Raw genomic sequence first — 20,538 nt, 5'->3', positions numbered from 1 at the left:
TTCCATCTCTCTCCCCACACAGGTGTAGAGAAGCCATTTCTTTTATTTCTGCTTTTTCAACTAATTTAGCTCCATGATGAGTTCATTTAAAACTGAAAAGTTCAGAGCTGGTTGAAAAAGCAGGAAAGTTACTTCACATCCAGCTGAGCTACTAAAACCTGGAGTGAGCAAATGAGACTTCTCTGAAGTCTCAGAGAAGGCATTAAACCAAAGCTATCAGTCCAGCTCTCTGCAGAAAATTTCCCTTTTGTTTTGCAAATCAGCTTTTAGTGCAAAATATATTTAAATCATTCCTCTCATATAGCCAGCACATTTAGGGTAGTTTTATTTAACTAATAAAAGAATCGTTCTAAAAAGAAATTTTTGTTCATTCAATTGAGTACCAATTTCCATCCAAACAGACTGCGACACAAATACTGAATAATCAGCTAATAAAAACGAAATGCACCCTTCACCATTTTCTAATAGAAGAGAAAATGTAAAAATTAAGAATCCCAGGCATGCTATGCAGCATAATAGCCTGAGCATGCAGCAATGCAGCATCTGCCTCTTTAGCAGAAAGAGCCGGTGGTATTGGAAATGCTACACTCAGACTTTTACAGTTATGAGCCAAAGAAAATCACCCTTTCTTATAGAAAATAAAAGCTAGAAAGGCAAAGCAAGATAACACAAGATCAGTTAGCTCAGTGTTTGCAGCTTGCTGACTTGAGCCACAATGGGAGTCAGCGAGTGGGGTGACTTTGGTTTGCCATTACCCAACCCTGACCCTTGGGCACGAAGTGGGGGAAAAGCTGTCCAGGGGAGGGGCTGTGTGACGGGAGAGGGGGCTGAGGGTGTTGCTGGCAGGGTGCAGGAGGCCAGCAGAGCTGCTCCATCCCCTCCCAGCGTGTTTTCCCCGGCAGGTCTGTCCGTGGACGTGGTGCTGCTGCGGCTGCTGACGCTGCGCTACGGCGACGGCGCCGGCAGGGTTGGGTTCCGCGACTTCGTGTGCTGCATGCTGCGCCTCGACACCATGAGCCGTGAGTGCCAGCCCTGCCAGGGCCCCTGCAGCAGGGCAGCCTGCAAACCAGCCTCAGAGAGGGACAAGGGACACGACACGAGGTGTAATCATGCTGGTCCAACAGCGTAGCTTCAAGTGACACAGCTGCCCCGAGCCCAGGTGTGGCCCAAGCTCTTTGGGCAGCTGGCTTGCCAGGAGCTCCTGTGCACTGGTACAGAAAATCTAGGTGACCCCAACTCTAGGAATGATTGGCACCTGACTCCATTGATTCAGAATGCTGGACAATTGCTTTATTAAAACTATGTTATGTTACAGAATGACAGAATGATGAGGTTGGAAGAGACCTCTGAGATCATCAAGTCCAACCTTTGCCCTAACACCTCAACTAGACTATGGCACCAATCTTTTTTTAAACACATCCAGAGATGGTGATTCTACCACTTCCCTGGGAAGAGCATTCCGTAGTTTTATTCTTTCAGTGAAAAATTTCTTCCTAATATCCAGCCTATACCTTCCCTGATGTAGCTTGAGACGGTGCACTCTGGTTCTGTCAGTTGCTGCCCGGTTGCATTACGACTATATGAAAGAGACACTATACTATAATACAAAGAATACTAAAGAATACAACTTGTGACTGTCTGAGACAGCCAGGACACAGTTTTGAGCCAATTGGCCAAGGAAACAAAACAATCCTCAGCAGAATCCAACTGACAAATCACTTCAGGTAAACAATCTTCCTAACACATTCCACATGTGCAAAAACTACAGGAGCAGCAAGTAGAGATAAGAATTGGTTTTCTCTCCTTCTCTCTGTGCTTCTCCATGAAAAAACCCTGAGAGAGAAAATTATGTCTCTCTCTCTGTTCAGAGAATGTGAATGCCACACACTGCAGCAACCAGCTGCAAGAAAGTAGCTCAGTGTTCAGTAAAGTTCTCTCAGTTTTTTGGTAAGGAGAAAGTCCAGTATCCTCTGTGGATAAACAAGCCCATTCCCCATGTTGCATCCAGCTATTGCCTGGCACTTGCAAGGAGGGAGTGCCTGTAAAAGAGCTTTTGCCTGAATGGAAATGAAATTGTGTTTTACAAAATCGTAATTTTTGCTACTCTAATAATAAGCATTTTGACTGGAAATATTGGTGGTTAAAGCCAGCAACTGTGACCCCTGCACTAGAACATTGCTACAGCAATTTATTTCATCTTTGGAATGAGCTGGGTTTCAGCAGTGCATAGAAAGGAGCATTCATTTCCTCCCATGTGTTTGTAGCACTGATGTTTAATGGGCCAACAGTGGTCAGCAGATCTGCTTGGATGACACTGCTGAAAATCCCATTTCAAGGGAGTGCAGCAGAAACAGCTCTGAAAGTATTGTAAAATCAGAGCGTATCCCGGTTTTAATGCTTTCATTAAAAAAAAAAAAAAGAAGCTTGTAAACACCCATTTTTTGTGATTATACATGTCACTTGCTATAGATGAAAGTTTTTATGCCTAAATTAGTGCCATAGAATTTTTTTTTTTTGTTTAAAATAGATCCTTTTACATTTTAAGAGCCAATGTAAAGACAAATCCTTTGCATCCATGTGGAAAGGAGTATCTAAAATTTCATTGCTGTCTGTAATGAGAATCTTAAAATGCTTTCCACTCTTTCAGTTACCACTTTACAGAGGGTTTAATGTGGAATACATTTCTCAAACTTTTTAGATCGTGGTGAATAAGTTTGTTACAGGAGAGGATAAGGGTGCCAAGTGGGAATAAAAGGCAGCCCACCTTTATGATGATGTGAATGCAGCGGGGAAGATAAAATCTGTCCCATTAAATCATTATTCATCCTTTCAAGATAGCCAGAGATGAGACCCAAACCAAAAGCAGCATCTTCTTTGCAAATTCTATTTAACTGGAGTTAATGAAGCAGTAAAGAAGCACTTACCTCTGCCCAGAGGAGGTAATTTCAGCGCTGCCACTTTTCCTAAAAAGACTGCTGGGTGCAAGCCCAGCTCTGCATTTGCAGCCTTGTCAAGGCTCTGGGCACAACATGGGGATTTCCTTGTTCTGTGCCTTTCTTCAGAGCAGTGCAGGCTGGATGTGCCACCTTTCCTCCCTGCTTTGGGCCATTCAGGTAGCTCTGGTGGCCTCCTAAGGGCCAGATGAGCAATGAGCCCTTGTGCCCTGTTCCCACCCTCTCCCTGTATTCTGGGCACGTTTCAAAACACCTGTAATCTCACAAAGTCTTTTCCATGCAGGGTGGGAAACTCCAGGCTCCCAGAGAAATGTGTCATTCAAGGATAGGCAGACTTAAATTTGTTTCAACTTTTTATTGCTGTTATAAGAGCATATTTCTAGGAGAAAAGTAATTTCAAAATAAATAAAACCCCTCAAAATACTGTGTTTTGAGTTTATCCAAATGCTTGGGTTTGAAGGCTTCTCCTAGACATACTGCAATATAAATATGCACATAGAATAACAATATTTGAATGGATTTAAATTTCCTGATGGCAAAGTGTTCTGTCAAAAAAACTTTCAGCAATGTTAATTTCAAACTCTAGCTGAATAACAGCAGCATCTGCATTTATATTCCCTGCAAAAAGCTTGCAAGGCATACTAATGACTTCAAGAGAACCACTTTCTTTAGGGCACACTGTGATCACTCACTTCCAGGGAGGATGGAAAAGGACCAGCAGAAAGTTTCCCTGTGGGAAGATGTGTTTCATTAGTTCACCATCCTCCTGTCCCTCTTCAGGCAGGAAAACAATTGAAACAAATTATGAGAGGAGATGAAGGCAGCCACATTGAGCACTGCACACTTCTGCCAAATTCTGGCCCCAAAATTGGGATCCCTTCCCAGGCTGTGATCCGAGGGCCAAGGCAGGAGGGGTACCCAGCACAGAAATGAGATGTGGCCAGGCAGAGCATCCCAGCACAGGGGCTGCAGCTCTGCTCCTCAGCTGCCACAGCCTTATGTCAGAAGCAAGAATGCAATGTATTCTCATGAAATAAGGGTTTTTTGTTCTGCCCCTAGATGCATTCCAAAACTTAGCAGAGGGCGGATCACAAATTTCGATGACAGCAATGGAGGTAAGAATGCTCCTTCTCCTCTTCTCTTCTCTTCTCTTCTCTTCTCTTCTCTTCTCTTCTCTTCTCTTCTCTTCTCTTCTCTTCTCTTCTCTTCTCTTCTCTTCTCTTCTCTTCTCTTCTCTTCTCTTCGTGGGAGCTCATTTTATGAGAGGGGTGAAGTTAGAGATGATGTGTGATTTGTGTTACTGGTTTTTGTCCCAGCAAATGGTGGTGGAGGTTTTTCCTGGCTGGAAGTGCCTCCTGTGTGGGAGGTGTTTCCCTGGGGTTCCCTGGCCCCGCTGGAGCACAGCTCCATCCATCCCTGGCCAAGGCATGGGGTGTTCCCTTACTGACACCAGCCTGTCATTGCTGGAAACATTGCTCAAAGTGACTTTGAGGAAGTGACAAAAAAATAAAAAAATCCATGCCCTCATTTCTTACTGCCCCATCTGTTAATCCTGAATTGCAAAACATCTTGGTTTTAAGAAAGAACCAGCAGACAAATGCTTGCTGCTGCTGTTTGTCTTAAAAGCACAGCCTGAAGGATAGCTCAGTGAATGGGGATACATCAGGCTTTTTATCAGCTAGTCTGAAGCAAAAATCCTGCTGTGCTCCATAGTGATATGCCTGAGTACTGCATTTTATCAGTCTGGGGACTGTTATTTGACAACCCAGTGTTTAAAAAGGTTTTTTAAAACAGCCTTTTACAATCTCACCAGCTCCTGTTTACACTCTGTGTCTAGTGCAGGGCCTCATCGTTTTAATTCTTTTATTTTTTCTTTTACACCAAGGGCAGAGCACAGTTTGCAAGCAGAGGACCTGGACCTATTTTACAGGGTAGTCTGTAGGACAGCCGGGCTCCCAGAAGTTGCTATCCCTTCCACTTGCAATCAGGCAGGTGCCACAACTTTCCCAGCAATAGCTCCTGCTGCAGCTGCTGCAATAATTTATCATGGAAAACAACATATGGAAAGAGTTTCTGGGTCTGAATTGTAATAAGGGAAAGAGGCAGTTCCAAAATCCCTCAACTATCCTGTGCACTACAAAAGGATAGTTGAGGGTCATTGGGTCACCCCTGAAGGTCCTGAGACAAGTCTGAAGGTTTGGTGTATACCATTTCTGTCTAATTGTACCTTTTCTTCTCCTTTTTTTCCAGTGGCTGACCCTTGTCATGTACACCTAGAGGGATGACAGAGGTCATGGTAAGAAATCTCCTCAGTGCTGACAAGAGAGGGTGGGGCCCTTGCAGGAGGCTCAGTCTGCAGTTATGGGGGGTTTTGAGAGAAAAAGCTGTGAGAGAAAGAGGGAAAGAGGTGAGACCTACAGCATGAGAAGGGCTCTAAAGGAAATTGGACTTTGGGCTGTTTTTTTCCTGGGGAATTGCTGATGGCCTTACCAGTCAAGCAGACCACCAATGGCTCAGCTAGAAACTTGCCTCCACCTAAGATAATAGATGAGAGAGCATAACTTATTTTTTTGAGTTCTGAGGGGTGCAATTACCTCTTCATATTTTACACAGCAGCAAATGTATAGTCAAATAGAGGGTGGGTATACAAAGTAACTTAGATTTCTTGGTCAGTCTGATTTCACATTTTTAACAGAATTACGTGGTTTGGTTTACATTTGAACTACAATCCCTACCTTGTGTTTCTTGTGATGTTTGCTGCCTTCATGTCAGGCCTAGAGAGGAACTTTTTTCCCTCTGGATCTCCCAATTTTGCTGCTTGGTTCTCCTGAAAGACTTTGCCTTTTCCTGCAGAACTTGTGCTGTTCATAGACCCGAGAGCCATCTCAGCCATGGTGCTCCTGCCAGCCCTCTGTGATGCAAATGTCCCAGCTGCAGTGTTAAAGTGTTGGTGCTGGTCCCAAAGGAGAAAACAGGGAGGAAACCCTTAGTAAAATGTCCAGTGGAGGGGCAGCTGACCCCCAGGAATTTGTGGAGCATCCTTGGGCAAATCAGACACTTTCCTTATCAGCCCGGACCAAAAATGGAGTAAAAACTTCAAACCCATTACATTCTTTGAAATCCATTCACTGCATCCAGCTAATCCTTCCTATAGACATTGGATTCCACTTGTGAACAACACAGGAGCAGTAAATGTGATAAGAATTGTTTTTTCTTTCTCTGAGAATGTGAAACCCAGAAATATCTTTGGGAAGAATTATGCCTTGCTTTTCTCTGTAAAGAGAAATGTGGGGACACTGTGATGCCTTCACCTCTGAGCTCTGCCTGCAAACAGTTGTTTATTTGAAAGCCTGCCCTTTGCATTCAGAGCTGTGGACAGTGCAAAGCTGCATTTTGATGTGTTGGTGTGTGGAAACAGAATATTCACAACACTGCACCCAGCACTTGCACTGCTGACTGTCATTAGGTAAATATGAAAAGGACCTCACCTTTGGAGATGAAGTTGCTTAAATTATTGCTTGCAAATTAAATTCATAGTCTATTTAGTAATCTTTTTTTTTCCCATGAATGATTCATAAACTGATCATAACTTCTGGGAATATATAATTAATCATAATTTTCACTTACTGGTTTGGAATGAAATCCTGCCTGCAGGGTGTTTATAAGCAGCTCACTTGAGCAATTTAGCAGACACTTGCAGCTGGAGCCTGGGCACTCGTGGCACAGGACCCTCAGAGGACCAGAACTGTTAAAACTGGAGCCTAACAAACTGTGATTGATGTGGGACAACACACTTGGCATTCTTGGAAAAATTCTCTTGGCAAAAATATTCCCATTGGAGATTTCCAAAGGCTGACCTGAAGCTGGCTGTGTTCTGAGTCTCTTTACCTCTGTTTCAGGTGACTTTTCTTCCTCCTCAGCAGAGCAGTGCCCAAGGCCATCCCATAAAAAATCCATCCATAGAATTCTTGAAAAACCACAGTGAAGGAGTGGAGCCAGGTGTCCTCGTGCTTGGTGGTACTCCAGGCTGCTGGGGTGAAGAGACCTTTCCAGGCAACCTGGAGGTGCTTGGAGAGGGAAGAATTGCTAATGGAAGCACTCCATGGGCAAACTGGAAATACTTAATGGTCTGGGCAAGCTGGAAGTGTTGACTGTGATCTCCTCTCATCTTCCTGTAAATAGCACAGAAGCCAGGAACAGCTCCATTAACTCCACTATGAAAAAGAACAGAGCCATGCCTTTCGTGTGAAAGGAGTGTATAAGATGCAGGTTACAAAAACGATTAAGAGACAGTTTTATTTTAATTATTTCTTCATTTTCTTCTTTGTCATTTATAAGTGCCAGAAAATGATTGAAGAAATTAGTCCTAATTCATAAATAACACCAGAATCTTTTTCGTTTTCTTTGTACTTTTTATTAATAAATTAGGGGGGAAAAAAGTCTTATGCATTTTTGAGTTCATCAACTATAGGGATTTCATTTTATTTGCTACAGAAATGAGGTGGCATATTAGAGATACAGAACAAATTGTTCAGTGCTTTTTTCTGACTTCCAGAATCTATATTGGGACTGTTTGGGAGTGGAAAAGTTTATCAGAACTGCATTCTCTTCCTCTGTCCTGATGTCTTTAGAAATGTAGGGCTTCTTCAGACATAATTCCTGCTCAAAAATTTAACTTAAACCTGCAGAATAACTGTAACCTTTCTGTACCCACACATGAACTTCACTTTCATACTTTTTTATCATGGCATTAACAGTGAATTTAGTGATCTATTCCACTCAGGTATTGAAAAAAATTTATGAAGACTCTATTTGTGAAAATGCCAAAAAAGAAGGATGTCAATGGATGAAAGAAATCCCAGGTTGCCATGGCAATATAATTCACACCATGCCTCACCTAGACCTTCTACACAGGTTTCCATTGAGGCATCTACACATTAGCAACAGATTTACCCATTTGCCAGGCAGATGTTGCACACTGGAGCAGCAACTGCATCACAGGTAAAGATGAAACCCAGATTTTTGTTACCATGAGCACAGTCTGTGCTTTGTCACTGCCTCATTCACAGCTTGGAGAGCATTACTCATGTAAGTACATCCTGGGCAAGAGGGGCCACTGAACCCACTCTTCCACTGAAAATTAGAGCAAGGGGAAATCAGTAAAATTAGACTATTTTAATATTTTTTCAGTAATTTTTGACCAAACCGATTCCTTCTCCACAGCGAGACTTACACATCCCACCTGAAATTGTTAATCACTAATTAAGCCCTCTGCAAATGTTGGCAAAGAGAGGAGATAAAAAGGGGGCCATGGGAAAATAAATATGCTTTGCTAAAAAGATTTATTAGTAGAATAATTTCAGAGAAAGCTTTATGTAGCTTAGCCTGGGATAATTAAAAAACTTCAAGTACTTCTGGAAGAAGTTCAGTGGTGCTCAAGATGGCTCAGACCTGCTGGGAACAAGCTCTTTGTAGCTACAGAGAAGTAATCTCTGTCCAAGTTGCAAAATTCAGTTCAACTGCTTTAAATACTTGAATTCTTTCTGTGTGAAAGTCTCATCTACAAAAATACCAAGCCATTAAGATTAATCTTAAAAATCTTAATTTGCAGCCCATGTATTACTTCTCCTTTTGTTGAGATGCATAATTGCCTTTCTGTGGAAGGCAATTCTGCTTTGTCAGGAGACCAAGATCCTTATCTCATAACTCAGCCTGGCCACAGACTGAAATGTCTCCTTTTCAATGAAGAGCAGGCACAGCCACCAGGCACCCCTGGTGAGAAAAATCACCTCTCCATGAGCTGTGAGCAGCTGCTGGGGCTGGTGCTCTGGATTGTCCCCAGGCACAGAGGGCACCTTCAGCTCCATCCCTTTACCAGCCTTTCATCCAGCTGTGTGTGGCTCTGCCCTCCCAGGGACAAACCCATGGCCCCTCTGGCTTTGCAGGCAGGATCTGCAGGCTGATCCTGCACTGGGGCAGAGCAATAACTCACTGCTGTCAAACCGAGCATGGCTGCCTGTCTGTGGCACTGGAGGAATTGGTATTCCACTTGATTTATACCTCCAACCGAGCTAATTAAGCAACAATTCAGGAGGAATCCATCATTGTGACAGACTTGTTGATTAACCATCCCACAAACAAAGTCAGGGGTGTTTGGTAGCCTGAAGAAAAAAAGGGTCAATAAGGGAGAAAAGCAATGATTTGGCCATAATACAGTGGTGACTGTTATTTCCAAAAGCAACAAGGAGCTTAATACATTTCACAAATACTGGGGCCAACACTGAAAACAAAGGCAGCTCAGATCAGTGGGGTGTTAGATAAAAGAGAGAAAACTTCTACATTTCATTTTTGTGTGATTAAGCTGTGAAGGCCAACTTTATGGGGATGGTGCCCCCTATTAAAATCTTCAGGCCCCTTCATCTGTGTTTGCCAGCTCTGAAATGTGAGTGCAGTTCCCATGAGGTTTCTGGCACTTGTGAAGGCTCTGAGATCCATCCAATTATGATAATATCCTCTCTAATTTTTTTTTATTAAAATCAGTCACTAGTCCTCAGGGACACAAGTCTGAAAAGTCCTAAGAGAATCTGCTGTTAGAAATGCAAGAGAAGGACCTGGAACAAATGCTCTATTTTTAAATCTTCATGAGGCCAGTGCCCTCAAGAGGGAAAGAAGCAGGCTGAAGCAGATGAGATTAGCGATGCTGAGCTGCCTAGCACAGGAGATGGGATATAGAGCTGATGAAATTAGGTAGGATTTAAGCCAGCCATTAGCTTTAGAAGGACTCTGGTGCAGAGTGGTGACAGCTGACCCAGCAAGAACAGTCTCTGCATCTCTGGATCTTGGAGCCCTCCTGCTTACTGCCCTTCTCCTGAGACCCAAGGGCCCCAAGTCCTACATCTGCCAGCCAAAGGCTGGGCCCAAATCATGCCAAGAGGAGGAAGTTCTCACATGTCTTACCTACAGGGTCTGATTCCTGAACCAGCAGCTGGGTCAAGGCTCTCTCATGGCCAGCTTTGGAGCAACTGGACCTCCCTCTCTACCTCTGGCTCTGCCTCAGGTCTCTCACAATGAAACTGCTGCTGCAATTTATCGAGAAAAACCAATAAAAAATTTCAAGGGGAAAAAAAACGGTTCATTATTCCCTAACCACATGCATGGCTGGAGAGGGGAAAGCTGGGTGAGACCCTGCGGTATTTTTAGGGTCCCCTGTGGCAGGAAGGAAATGATGAATCTGACTCCATGTTCTTAGAAGGATTACAATATAATATAATATAATATAATATAATATAATATAATATAATATAATATAATATAATATAATATAATATAATATAATATAATATAATATAATATAATATAATATAATATAATATAATATAATATAATAAATATTATATTATATTATATTATTATAGAATTATATTATTGTATATAATATTATATATTATATATTATATATGTGTTATATAAAATATATTGCATATTAAATATTATATATTTGTATTATATAAAACTAATATAAACTAATATAATATACTATATTATAATTTGTTATATTACAATATATTATATATCTATATCTATATCTATATTTATATCTATATCTATATCTATATTATGTTAGTTTAGTTTATATTAGTTTACATAATATAAATATAATTGTTTATATATAAAATATAATAATATATTACAATATAAGCAATTATTATTATATTATATTATATTATATTATATTATATTATATTATATTACTATAGATAAGCCTTCTAAGAACATGGAGTTAGATTCATCTTCATAGGACCCTGGCGACTTCACCCGAAACTTAAGGAGAGCAAATTGGACAGAAGACAAAAGGTCCTACCTAAGCAATTTACTAGAAAAAGAAGAGAACAAAGGAACTAATCACAACTAATTGTGAGGTGTTTTACCAGGAGCAAGAGCCTGTTGCCCCGGCTCATTTTTTCTCTTTATAGAGCTTTGCTATTTTTACTAAAACTTTTCTGTTTCCAACACTACCACAGAAGCCATCCCACTAATTTTATGCCATCTGAGGTAGTTGAGCTATCTTGGGTGTGAGATAGATCGCCAAGAGCTTATAAAACCTGGCTCAAACAGATCATTATATCAGATACTTTCTCAAAAGATGTAATTGTCCTTCTCTGAGTAGGAAGCAGATGGAAGTTCTGTCAAGAGAGACCCCTCCCCACATTCAGGTGCCTCAGCAGAGGCACAGACAAATATTGGGATAATTTCTCATTGGGTGGGGGATGCCACCTCTATTTGGCACTATGGAGCTTTGCCTTAGCACCTGTCTTTAGGATTTCTTTGCTCCAGGGCTGCAGCTGAAACATTTCCCTCTTCGCTGGTGTGAAAAACTCCAGTCACTTGTTTTTAAAATTTTAAAAGTTTAATAGCAATAAAATGGTAATAAAAATAGTAAAACAATTAGAGTAATAAAAATTTGGACAATTACGATTAGGACAATATGAGACAATAGGAACAGTTACGGATGTCCAGGTACCTTTTTCTGGGCAAAATAATCCTGAAAAAGGACCCACGTTAACAGAGGATTAACCCTTAAAAGCAACAGCCTGTTGCATATTCAGACACCTCATCCATGATGCATAAATTCCATTCAAACACAGGATTCTGTCTGGTCAGTGTCAGCTTCTTCCTCTGAATCCTGACAGCATCTTCAGGGCTGAGCGAGGCAGGAAGAAGTTAATTTCTTTTGATAAGAGAGCAATAAATTCTTTTTCTCTGAAAGACTGAGGTGTCCTGTGGCCGCTACCTCACTGCAAGTCCTTTCTTTAAAAAAAAGTATCTTACATAGCACAGTTTCTATTTTAACATTATGTTATAACCTAAAACTCTATTTAACACACTACTTAAGAGAATTAATACAGCATTACTTTCTAACACAACACATATAATATTAATTTTAATATTTCCAAAAAGCCAATCATAAAATACATGCATTTTTCACACCTGGCAATTCCTCACATGAAATACTTCAGCTGCAATTTCTGGCTGCACTCCTCGCACCTGGTCCCACCCTGCATTAGCTGCACCTTTTCAGCCCTGAGGAGGGCAGTCCCAAAGCACAGCAGCCACTTCACTGCAGGTTTCCCAATGCCCCCACCAGGCTGCCCATTGCCACCCTGTGTCCCTGGTGCCAGGTGTGCCACCAGGATGTGGCTCTGGGGTCCCTTTCTGCTGTCTGGCAGTGACATCTAGAGGCTCCCTGGCCTCAGCTCCTGCCTCGCTGCTCGCAGCTCTTGGCATGCAGAAACCTGTTCCTCCTGGAACGAAGCCCCTGAGAAGGGCTGGAGTGCTTCAGGGAAGGAGGTACTAGGCTTAAATCCAAGTCCTTCCCGTGCCCCTCCTTCCCTAAGCCACGGTGGGAAGGATCTTTGTTATAGCACCCCAAGATAAATTTAATATTTTTTTCTGGGATGCCAAAGGTCTGGGAGAGCCAGCCCGTGTCCTTTCCCTGAGAGAACTGGTCCACGCAAGGCTGGTGCTGGTTAAATACGAAAAATGAGTATTTTATGATTGGCTTTTTTCAAATATTAAAATGAATATTATATGTGTTGTGTTAGAAAGTTATGCTGTATTAATTCTCTTAAGTAGTGTGTTAAATAGAGTTTTAGGTTATAACAAAATGTTAAAATAGAAATTATGCTATGTAGGATACTTTTTTAAAAGAGAGGACTCGCACCGAGATAGCAGCCACAGGACACCTGAATCTTTCAGAGAAAGAGAATTTATTGCTCCATTATCAGAAGAAACGAACTTCTTCCTGCCTCGCTCAGCCCTGAAGATGCTGTCAGGATTCAGAGGAAGAAGCTGACACTGACCAGACAGAATCCTGTGTTTGAATGGAATTTATGCATCATGGATGAGGTGTATGAATATGCAACAGGCTGTTGCTTTTAAGGGTTAATCCTCTGTTAACGTGGGTCCTTTTTCGGGCTCATTTTGCCCAGAAAGAGGTACCCAGACTGTCCTTAACTCTTTGTTTTTATTGTCCCATATTGTCCTAAATCGTAATTGTCCAAATTTTAATTACTGTAATTATATTGCTATTTTTATAACTATTTTATTGCTATTAAACTTAAAATTTTAAAAAACAAGTGATTGGCGTTTTTCACATTAAATAATACATCCAGCTTTCCACTTGAGGAAATATTATTTCCTTGCTTTACATGCCATCCATTAGGTTTGATGCCATCCAGCATCAAAGGCAAAGCTGCCACAGAAATACCTCTGTATCATGGCTGGCTGTGCAAGATGAAAGATTATTGTGCAAACAGCATTATGCATTTTAAAGCCATGCATTCAAGGAAAGGGGAGGAAATATATCATCTCCATAGGCTGAATTATTCAGGCAGATGATGAATGCATCTCCTGAAGCATTCCCAGGGTTTGAGCTGAAATACCTACCATGGAGAGAGAGAGAGGGAATACTATTGCCTATATGAAAGGTACTTGGTATTCAGTAGAATGTGTATTCTCTAGGGTGATATTCCACAGGCATTTTGAGTCAGCAGAGCAGATTGCAAATGAGCTTCTAGCCTGAAATCAGGGGAAAAAGCAGTTTAGTGAAGTAGAGCTTTCTCACAATAAAAAAATCTGCAGGAATATTGCAGTGAAAAGTGGGAGGAATGCTTCTTGCCCATCCTGTGTCTTAGATCCACCCTCCTCTCCTCTTTACTTATTGTGTCTGCCTGATGCTGAGCACAAAGGGAGAAATGCTAAGAAAAGGTGGGAGGCCCAGCTGTGGGGTGAACCTTCTCCATCACCCTAGGATTTCATGGCCTAAAATCCCTTCTCCTTATCTCTGAGATATTGTATTTGCAGGGTGCCCCAGATAAAGGCAGAAACGATGAATCTGACTCCATGTTCTCAGAAGGGCAATTTATTATTTTATGATACTATATTATATTAAAGAATACTAAACTAAACTATACCAAAGAATACAGAAAAGATACTTACACAATGTTAAAAAGATAATAATGAAAATTCATGACTCTCTCCAGCGTCCCAACATAGCTTGGCCCCAAAGAGTGAAAACAACTCACAGCAGAATCCAATGAAACAATCACCTGTGGGTAAACAATCTCCAACCACATTCCAAAGCAGCAAAACACAGGAGAAGCAAATGAGGTAAGAATTGTTTTCCTTTTTCTCTGAGGCTTCTCAGCTTCCCAGGAGAAAAATCCTGGGCAAAGAGGTTTTTCAGAGAATGTGAATGCCACACTGAGGGACACAAGTTACATCTCCATCCATGGAGCAGGAAAGTGCTTTGCTTACCAATGGTGTATGTGATTTGTAAGATCTAAATACAGTCATTACCTGGTAGAAATATCAATGTGTCAATCAATTATATATCAATTGTCAAATATCAATGTTTGGTTTTGTTTTTTTTTTTCAAACCAGCATTCCATGTGCTCTAGAACTCAGAGGTGGTAGGAGATATGAAATGAACCTGAGATTGTCAGGCTGTCTTGATTTTACTGGATTGAAGGAAGAATGGTGAAAAGAAAATTGTAGCTGTGAGTGACAGATTTTTCTTTTTCTGACTTTTTTTCCCCTAGACGCAGGCATAAAACTTCCACTTTTTCATTATTATATCAGATGAAACCAAAGAATTTTTCCCCTCCACTGGTAAAAAGAAATAAACAGTTTCAAGCTTTTAGGGTGATCAGTGAAGGCCAGCACAATCTTTAATCAAATTTAGAAGATGAATTGGACACCTTACCCATAGCTCCTCAATATCACTGATTACCACAGAAGTCTGTGGTATTTTTTGGGTCCCCCATCGTGGGGAGGAAATGATGAATCTGACTCCATGTTCTTAGAAGGCTAATTTATTTTTTTATGATATTATATCATATTAAAGAATGCTATACTAAAACTATACTAAAGAATAGAGAAAGGATACAGACAGAAAGCTTAACAAGATAATAATGAAAACTCATGACCTCTTCCAGAGTCTGGACACAGCCTGACTGTGATTGGTCATTAATTTAAAACAATTCACAAGTTGGAGAAACAATCTCCAACCACATTCCAAAGGAGCAAAACACAGGAGAAGCAATTGAGATAATTATTGTTTTCCTTTTTCTCTGAGGCTTCTCAGCTTCCCAGGAGAAGAATCCTGGGCAAGGGGATTTTTCATAAAATATCACGGTGACGGGAGGGGTTGGCATCATCCCTCGTGCCCAAAAGGAAGCATCAGAAACCTCCAGCACTTTCATGGGGCAGGAGGACACCAGGTGGCCTGGCTGGAATAAAGAAAGAGGAGAGTGAGTGTGGAGTTGGGCATGGCTGGGCCTGGCTACAGGAGAGCAAAGGCAGCACTTTCTGTGCCACTGCAGAATTTCTTTGGTGCAAGCAGCAGCCTCTCCAGCAAGTGCCTGTGCCAGAGGTGACTGCAGGGATGCTCTGGGGAGCTTCCTGTGTTTTACTGCCCTGGAAAAACCATGGGGCCTGGGAAAAGTCACACCAGGCACACTAGGAGATCTTGGCACACTCCTGCCTGCGGGCCTGGGTCGCCACATCCATGGGAAAATGTTTCCTGCAGGCTCTGCTGCTGCTCCTGGCGCTGACAGGGAGAACCTTCTGGAGGGCTTACAACCCCCATTTCCCTCCAGAGAGCTTACCTGAGAGCTCCATGCTAACAGGGGCTGGGAACCAGCCCCTCTGGCTCAGCTCTTGGAGAAAATGATGGATCCAACTCTTCTACTGGATGTGAACAAGTCCTAGGAAAGGCAGATCTCTGCATCACTCAGCTCTGCTGCTCAGTGTGAAGCCATGGCTCTGCAGGCACTGCTCAGACAGCAGGCTGGGTGTAAGGCCAAAATCAGAACATGGAATAGAAGAAGCCTTTCCCCATTAAACCACACTTGTAAAAATAATTTCTGGGCTTTTACCCTTGTGCAATTTCACTTTAAGGCCTCATTACTCTCCTTGTCCCCAAGGCTAGGAGAGGGTCATGCTGTGGGACAGCAGCCACATCCAAGAGGCAGCAGGCTGAGCAAACAGCTTTGCTTGTCAAGCTGGAAGCACCAAACTGAGGAAGGCAAGGGCCAGGAGCTGCTGAAAGGTTCAGGAAGCTGCGGTATCATCACTGTGCCTCAGGATGTGCCCTCTGTGCTGCCAGGACAGTGGTGGGTTGACAATTCCCACTGATCTGCATTAGAGGGATTCACGAGTCACACATCCCAAAAGAAAAAAAATCATTTCTCTAATGAATAGACTGCTGTTACTGAGATGGGAATTTTGCATGATTTGATAATTTGAATATAATGATGTATTTCTAACACAGCATTAACAAAAAGTAACTGGCATTAGGCTTTCGTGCAGATATTCATGGCTTTCAAGACACTTTATGGATGAATTGATTCTGTCCAATCAACCAAGGCATAGAAGAACTATTTCCTTCTCTAGCTCCAAAGTGATTCAATAAAAAAGGGGACAGGATTTCCAAAACTGCCTTTTACTTTTGACTGAACAACGGAAGAGCTTTTAGAGAGGCCTGAGGCTCAAGTGTACCCAGTGGCAGAAAGTCAGAGGTAGAAACGTTTAGGTCAGGAACAGATTGTTTCTCTTTTATTTTGATGAGATATGCTGTGATTTAATGAAGACTTCATCAACCCAGCCATGTCACACTAACACAGAAGCTCGGATGGATGGAGCACAATGCTTTCCTCCAGCACAGGGATCTGAAGTGGGAGATCAGGATGGGGATGGTGAAGCTCCCAGAATTAAACTGGGATCCAGCTGGGCACGGCTCAGAGGGACACAGCAGCAGAAGATCTGGTTTAGTGACGGGGGATTGATCTTGAAGCTCCCTTCCAACCTAAACCTTTCCATGATTTCATGAAAAAAGCACCGAAGGGATAAAAAGCTTTGGCAAATTGGAATCTCTTGGGCAAATTATTTGAACAAACTTTTTTTTTTTCCCCTCTTGCAATGGGTAGATTGTGTAAGAACTTCTGGGAAACAACACGGCTAAAAGCCCCTGTACTGCTGATAAGCAGGCACTCCCCCGAGGCTAATCTCATCTTAATTTGTCAGGGGTGTGTGTTTTAACTACTCAATCATTCGATAAAGGACTTTATCTCATTTACAGTAGCCCTGTTTGAAGAGAAGTGAATTTTTCCAGGAATTTTAACCCCAGCAGCTTCACCCGAGGAGGTTATTGAAAGCAGGGGCTGCGCGCCCAGCTGCAGGCGATGCTGCAGCACTTCCAGCCGGGAGCTGCAGATGTCAGGATTGAACTGCAGACTCCCGAGCAGAAAAGGGACCGAGGTACACCCAGCACCGTGTAGGTGACGCTGGGAATGCCATGCTCAAAGCTCGCTTTTCTAAAAAAAAAAAAAAAAAAAAAAAAAAAAAAAAAGCGTATTTTATGATTGGCTTTTCGCAAATAATAAAATGAATATTATATGTGTTGTGTTAGAAAGTTATGCTGTATTAATTCTCTTAAGTAGTGTGTTAAATAGAGTTTTGGGTTATAACATCATGTTAAAATAGAAACTATGCTGTGTAGGATACTTTTTTTCCTACAGAAAGGACTGGCAGTGAGATAGCAGCCACAGGACACCTGAATCTTTCAGAGAAAGGGAATTTATTGCTCCATTATCAGGAGGAATGAACTTCTTCCCCCTCACTCAACCATGAGACGCCGTCAGGATTCAGAGGAAGAAGCTGACACTGACCAGACAGAATCCTGTGTTTGAATGGAATTTATGCATCATGTATGAGATGTATGAATATGCAACAGGCTCTTGTTTTTAAGGGTTAATCTTCTGTTAACATGGGTCCTTTTTCGGGCTTATTTTACCCAGAAAGAGGCACCTGGACATCCCTAACTCTTTGTTTCTATTGTCTCATATTGTCCTAATTATAATTGTCCAAAAATTTAATTACTCTAATTATATTACTATTTTTATAACCATTTTGTTATCATTAAACTTTTAAATTTTTTAAAAACAAGTGATTGGCGTTTTTCACACTTTGGAGGTGTAAAACCCCTCTTGAAAAAAGATTATTTTCCTCCACAAACGCAGAGCCAACACTGGTACCACAGGGATTGCCCTGAGGGTGCTGCACCCACCTTCATCCACACACAGAAGATTAAAAAATGTACAGAGAAAGGCACCAAAGTTAATCAAAGTCTTTTGAGCAGTTTCTGGTTGAGGAATCATTAAATATATAAGGTTATCTTAGTCTGGAGAAGAGCTGCTTACAATGACGTTAGAGAGCAGGTGCATAAAAAAAGCCCATTCATTGTCCTGTACTAGAATCAGGAGCAGCAGATAAATCTCTTGCTGGATTTATCTATTTTTTGTGTGCTGGAGCTGTAACATGCAAAGTGAATCTCCTCCTCAAGCTTAATTCTAGGAGCAACCCTTACAGTTTTGAGCGACCACTGGATGATGGCTTGAACAAGAATAGGAATTAACACCCTCACCATCATTCCACTCATCTCCAAACCTGCAAATCCCACCACCCACGAGCCGCTGAAGCCATAATCAAATACTTCCCTGGTAAAGCAGCTGCCTTGGCATTCATTGTCTTTTGAAGCAGAACCAGAGTGTCATTAACAAATTAAACCAGGCAATGTCCTGCCCCTACTCACAGCAATTGAAATCTAACTACTCCCAGTCCCTTTCCATTCCTGATTCACAGGAGTATTCAATCCCTAGTCACTGCTATCAGCAATAACTAAATTCACTGCAAACCCATTATTGTCCCAAATCACTCTACTCAAAATTATTAACCACCAAAATCCTTGCCTCAGCAGCTCTAGGAGACTGAACTGCACTAAATCAAACACAGATTTGAAAAGCCTTAAGCATCCTCACTTGGGCTGAAGAGCCTAATAATTATTATGGCTATTATTATAATAGCCAAACACACCCTACTAACTTTCCACTTATACTTCCTTATAACTTTTACATATACATATAAAAGTTTATATCTATATATAAGTTTACATACATATAAATAAATAGCATGTATACTAACTTTCTACTTATACTTCCTTATATATATGTTTATATATATGTATGTTTTATATATATATAACATACATACTAACTTTCAACTTATACTTCCTTATAACATATATATATAAGTTTTATATATATATACATATATATAAAAGTTTTATATATGTGTATATAAATAGCGTATATATACTAACTTTCTACTTATACTTCCTGATAATTGCCACAACAGTCCTCGCTCTTAACACAAAAGCTCAAAACCTACAAATGATAATGCCTAAAGAAGGAAAATATGGGTGAGGGCACAGGAGACAGAGACTACTCACCCCAAACTTCATGTGGCAACAGGAAAACTTCACTTTCCCATTCCCTCCCTTATATAGGGTGTTTGAAAGACCCAGTCTGGATGCTCTCATTGGTTTGAAGCCCTTCAGGTCCTGGCCAGTGAGGCGGCTGCAGCTTTGCAGATATTTGGTTGGCCAACACCCTTGTCAATCACTGTCACATCTCATACACAGTAAAATCTCAATATTAGTCTTCCCCTGCTACCAGGATTCCTGTTTGAATTACTTATTATTGAAAAATTTACTAAGCACATAATGACCAAAACAGTTATTGTCATATTCTCAGTACTAGGATTGCTCCTGTGCCTTCTCCTCACATAATATTCACCGAACACACTGCCACCACTCCAGAGAAAAGCCCTAACAATGATTCTATGCCTATCACTAACCAAAATCCTGCCCAACAAAATACAGAAACCTAGATGACCACATCCCTAAAAACCAACAAAAAATAAGCCCTAACAATTGAAACTGCTACCCAGTTAATAGAGTTAAGTTTAAACATAACTCTAGCATTAACCCTAACTGTATCTCTATCCCTAAAAATATTTCAACTAACCCCTCATCTTAAATTTAAGCCCTACACTTGTCCTAACCCTAAATGTAACCAAAATGACTGTAAATCAAATATTAACTCAAATACCTAATGCTATCCCTATAAACCCTAACCCTGAACTCAAAGCTAGCTCTAACTTTATCCCTCATGACTGTCACCCCAACCTTAAACTCGAGCCTAACCATAACACAAACCCTTCACCTAAAACCCTAACACTGACCATAACCCCAACCCTCTCTTTAGCACTATTTGCTATACCTAAACCTAATGGTTCTTAAACACAGCCACACACAAAGGGAGTACAAAGGGAAGGTGAGGACTTACAGAAAGTGCCTCTCACCAGTGCCCTCAGGACCATGGTCCCTGAATTTTGCAGAATCCTGGGACTAAGAACCACAGAGCCTACTGGGCAGGCAGCCCTGAGTGCCACCAGCGTGGGGTTGGGCATGATGCTGGCTGCTTTGGTGCCTGGGATTGTGTAATCAACAAGTCCTCTGAGCAGGGGTCCCTGAAGGATGATTTTGGTGATCTCTTTGGTAGTGACTGGTTAGAATCTTTCCAATCTTTCTCTTGTTGGCAGCAGAACACACTGCTGATTATGTATTTTGATCCTGAGTTCCTGATCTGCAGGGCAATGCCCACTACAAGGTGAGCAGCAGACT

The 20,538-nt window shown here is 41.5% G+C and overlaps 1 protein-coding gene across 1 annotated transcript in view; it reads left to right on the top strand.

Moving 5' to 3' along the window:
- The window catches only part of CAPN13 (calpain 13), a 45,381-nt gene extending 40,150 nt beyond the window's left edge, over positions 1 to 5,231 (top strand). Inside the window, exons 18-20 of the mRNA XM_058802499.1 lie at positions 903 to 1,019; positions 4,014 to 4,069; positions 5,205 to 5,231. Of these exons, the coding sequence (XP_058658482.1) occupies positions 903 to 1,019; positions 4,014 to 4,069; positions 5,205 to 5,231 (200 nt within the window). The remainder of the gene's footprint in view (positions 1 to 902; positions 1,020 to 4,013; positions 4,070 to 5,204) is intronic.
- The last annotated feature ends 15,307 nt before the right edge of the window (positions 5,232 to 20,538 follow it).

This window comes from Ammospiza caudacuta, chromosome 3 (assembly GCF_027887145.1).
Source record: "Ammospiza caudacuta isolate bAmmCau1 chromosome 3, bAmmCau1.pri, whole genome shotgun sequence".
Classification (NCBI taxonomy): Eukaryota; Metazoa; Chordata; class Aves; order Passeriformes; family Passerellidae; genus Ammospiza; species Ammospiza caudacuta.
This window is presented reverse-complemented; position numbering and strand designations above follow the sequence as displayed.